Raw genomic sequence first — 3,846 nt, 5'->3', positions numbered from 1 at the left:
ATATCTAATATCTAAAAAGTAATATCTAACTTGTTAAAAGAAATTAAAAATTAACATTTAATTTAAAAATATAAAAATAAATTATTTTTAAATATTTAAAATTTATTATAAAAAAATAAATTAAACAACAATTTAACACTAAATAATAGTCTTAGCTCTTTATTTTTATTTTTTTTACTAAATATAGGAGACTCGAACCCGCAACCTCTTAATTGAGTATGGGGAAACTATGCTATTTGAGCTATTACTCATTGCCCGTTAGCTCTTTATTGATTTGCTCTCTATATAAGAATTTCATTTTCATTTGTGTATATATATATGTATATGTATATGTATGTATGTATGCATTTGGTATGAGTAGTGGGGACAATAACAGTGAATCATGGTTGCAAATAACAAGCATTATTGCTGTTCTCTTACACTTTTATTCTTTTTAGGGTGTATTGGATCTTTATTTGTTAGAAAAGAGCAACATGCAATTCTAATTAATTAACCAAGACGACAAAGATTCAAACTTTACATATTTTAATTTATGAATATGCGGCATGTTGGGTGTTATTAACTAATTTATAATAACGTACGTATTAATTTGTGGTTATTATTATGGATGAATTAATTAATTATTTCATAGTTTCTTGGCAAGTCAAAGATAGAGTAGTAGTTTGCTATGATGAGAAGAGTTTGCCATATATGAGGGTCATAATAAAAGGAAGATCAATGATTAAAAGCTAAAGCTTACTAGCTTAAAAATTTTAACAGCTTTTGCTTTTTAGATTTGCTACTCTATGTATTTGTCATCATAATTATGTCAATATATATATATAACCTTTAATTTCCTTTTGAAAGCCAAACCCTTTCTTTCAATCTATGTGTTGGTAATAATCAAAGATATATTGTTGAGACACATTCAATAAGAAATCAGGTCAAAAATTAAGGAAAATGTTTGATAACAAAAAAAATTTAGTCAAAATCAGTCAAAACTTATTTTATACCGTATTTATTAATTGATGTGATAATTAATAAATACTAAATAAAGTAAGTTTTAAGTTTTTTTTTTTTTTTGACTCTCTAATATCATCGTAAGAAAAAATTTGAATTTGGATCATGATTATATTCCAATTTCCAAGTAGGATTATCAATATCAATTTTACCTTAATTTCTTTTCAAAAATAAAATAAAAATGTGAAACAGTGATTATAAGGCTATTTTAATTTAAATAAAAAAATTTATTATTTTCTGACTTTGTTAAAAATAAAACAAATTATGTTTTTATCATTATTTCTCAATTTCACATGCATTGTTTTCGCATGCAGGGACTACAAAATTTGGTTCGTACTCTAATTTTGCAGTAATTGGACTACCAATGAAATTGAAAAATAATTCCTTTTATTTTTACATACAACCATAAATGAGTAAAAGTGAAATAATTATTTCATTTAAATAACAACGTGAAACTATAAAACAAGTACTACTTTTTCTCTAAGGGCCTTTTAATTTTTATAGTTTGTGTCATTACTTAAATAGATGCATACAAACATGTATATATGTACGAATTATTATTGAAGCTTGATGATAGATAATTAAATCAGCTAATAATTAAAAAGCTGAGATGAGTATTTATTACTATTAATTAGGGTTTTCAAAGAATCCCCCCATCCAGATGAAAGCCAAAGGAAACAACTCAGCAAGCAATTAGGCCTTGCTCCAAGTCAAGTCAAGTTTTGGTTCCAAAATCGTCGAACCCAAATCAAGGTACCTAATTAATTGTATATTAATTTTGTTTAAATTCATATATTTATCATTATTAGATATAACTATTCATGTGTTTTTATTAAAGAATTTGATTTTGATATATCTTCAATGTAAAACTATTTTACATGTACATCCAATTTCATATAACGTCATATTAGTAAAAATAATTACTTTTTATATTTATTATGTGTCCGTACAGTGTGAATAATTTGCCAAGAGAACAATTATGATTGCACGACTGTGTTTCATCAATATTAAACACTTTTATTAAATACTTTAAATGTTTTGGACAAACAAATTTATGACAGCGATATTTTTTATATTATTTAATTATTTTTAATTTTTAATTTTAACTAATTCATTATAATTATTAACTCGTCATGCAATTATTATTTTTTTCAATTTGGCCAGGCAATACAAGAGCGTCATGAAAGTTCGTTGTTGAAGAAAGAAATAGAGAAATTAATGGAGGAAAATAAGGCCATGAGAGAGGCCATAAGCAAATCTTGCTGCCCTAACTGTGGCATGGCCATGGCCACCACTTCTACTATCACTGATGATAGTTCCACCATCTCCATTGAAGAACAACAACTTCGTTTAGAAAATGCCAAACTCAAAGCTGAGGTATTTATATATATAACTATCAACTTTTTTGTGAAATGAATGAAATAATTAGGGTTAGGTATATATATACACTACATATGTTCATATAATATTTTGACGGTAAATTCTATGGTGCCTATAATTTTGGTACCGAAATTGTCGAATTTATTTTTTATGGTAAATTTTAAATATTAAAAATTTATTTATTTTTATATTTTTTAATTTAAATATTAACATTTATCTCTTTTTAGTAAGTTAGGTAAGTATATATAGATACCATAGTATACAATATATTTTGACTTTATTTAGTAGAAACTTACATACAGTTATATATCTTCGTGAGAAGTTGATAATTGAAAACATAATAACTTAGTTAAATTTTTTAAATTATTTAATGGTTCTCAATTATCAATTTTACATGAAAATAAGTGTATTTGATTCTAGATAGAGAAGCTACGAGAAGTTTCAGGGAAATACCCATCAGCTGGAACAATAACGTACCCTTCATGTTCAACTAGCCATGAGCAAGTAGATAATAATAGAATAAGCTCATCAATGGATTTTTACAATGGAATTTTTGGGGTTGAAAAATCAAGGATAATGGAGATAGTGAACCAAGCAATAGAGGAACTCATAAAGATGGCTACTATTGGAGAACCTTTATGGGTTCGTAGTGTTGAAACTGGTAGAGAAATACTCAACTATGATGAATATGAGAAGGTTTTTGAGGTTCACAATAATTCAAGAATTATTGGAAGAAGGTCAAACATGTCCATTGAAGCATCAAGAGAAAATGGAATGGTTTTTATGGACCTATCAAGTCTTGTCCAAAGTTTTCTAGATGTGGTAAGTATATATATCAGTGATTTTTAACCGTTGATCTTAATTATAAAAAATATATATAATATATATAATTAAAATCAACGGTTAAAAATTACTGAAATACTGGTGTACCTGTATATTTACTTAAAATGTTTTTTTTTTTTTAAAGCTAACATAATATGCACAAATTAAATTATTCATTTTTTAGTATGTAATATTTTTTTTTACAATATTGTTCTTGCAGAATCAATGGAAGGAGATGTTTCCATGCTTAATATCAAAGGCTGCAAATGTTGATGTTATATGCAATGGAGAAGGATCTAATAGCAATGGTGTTGTTCAACTGGTAAACATAATTTACTTTTTAAAAATATTGAAAATACCAAAATTTTAATTTTAGCTATCAAATCTTAATTTGAACTTCCAAACACTACCTTACATGTTAGAAATTTTTGCCACAGGTGGTCCAACGACCACGAGTCCGCGAGGAACACGAGAAAAAGATGGATCTTCCTTTTAAAATATAATAAAGTACTCTAGATTCTACTATATATGATTAGTAGTTAACTTTTTGCAAAAAAAATATAAATAAATACTTAAAAAATTATATTTTAGATTAGATTAATTTAAATATATATATATATAAATAAAATTTTTCATAATAAAAAG

General features: G+C 25.6%; 1 protein-coding gene across 1 annotated transcript in view; it reads left to right on the top strand.

Moving 5' to 3' along the window:
• The window catches only part of LOC107619254 (homeobox-leucine zipper protein GLABRA 2), a 13,791-nt gene that overhangs the window by 2,860 nt on the left and 7,085 nt on the right, over nucleotides 1-3,846 (top strand). The window contains exons 3-6 of the mRNA XM_016321513.2: nucleotides 1,635-1,752; nucleotides 2,164-2,376; nucleotides 2,800-3,201; nucleotides 3,422-3,523. Coding sequence (XP_016176999.1) covers nucleotides 1,635-1,752; nucleotides 2,164-2,376; nucleotides 2,800-3,201; nucleotides 3,422-3,523 — 835 coding nt within the window. The remainder of the gene's footprint in view (nucleotides 1-1,634; nucleotides 1,753-2,163; nucleotides 2,377-2,799; nucleotides 3,202-3,421; nucleotides 3,524-3,846) is intronic.

Source organism: Arachis ipaensis, chromosome B09 (assembly GCF_000816755.2).
Source record: "Arachis ipaensis cultivar K30076 chromosome B09, Araip1.1, whole genome shotgun sequence".
In the NCBI taxonomy this organism is placed as follows: Eukaryota; Viridiplantae; Streptophyta; class Magnoliopsida; order Fabales; family Fabaceae; genus Arachis; species Arachis ipaensis.
Note: the sequence above shows the minus strand (reverse complement) of the source record. Positions and strands in the feature narration are given on the sequence as shown.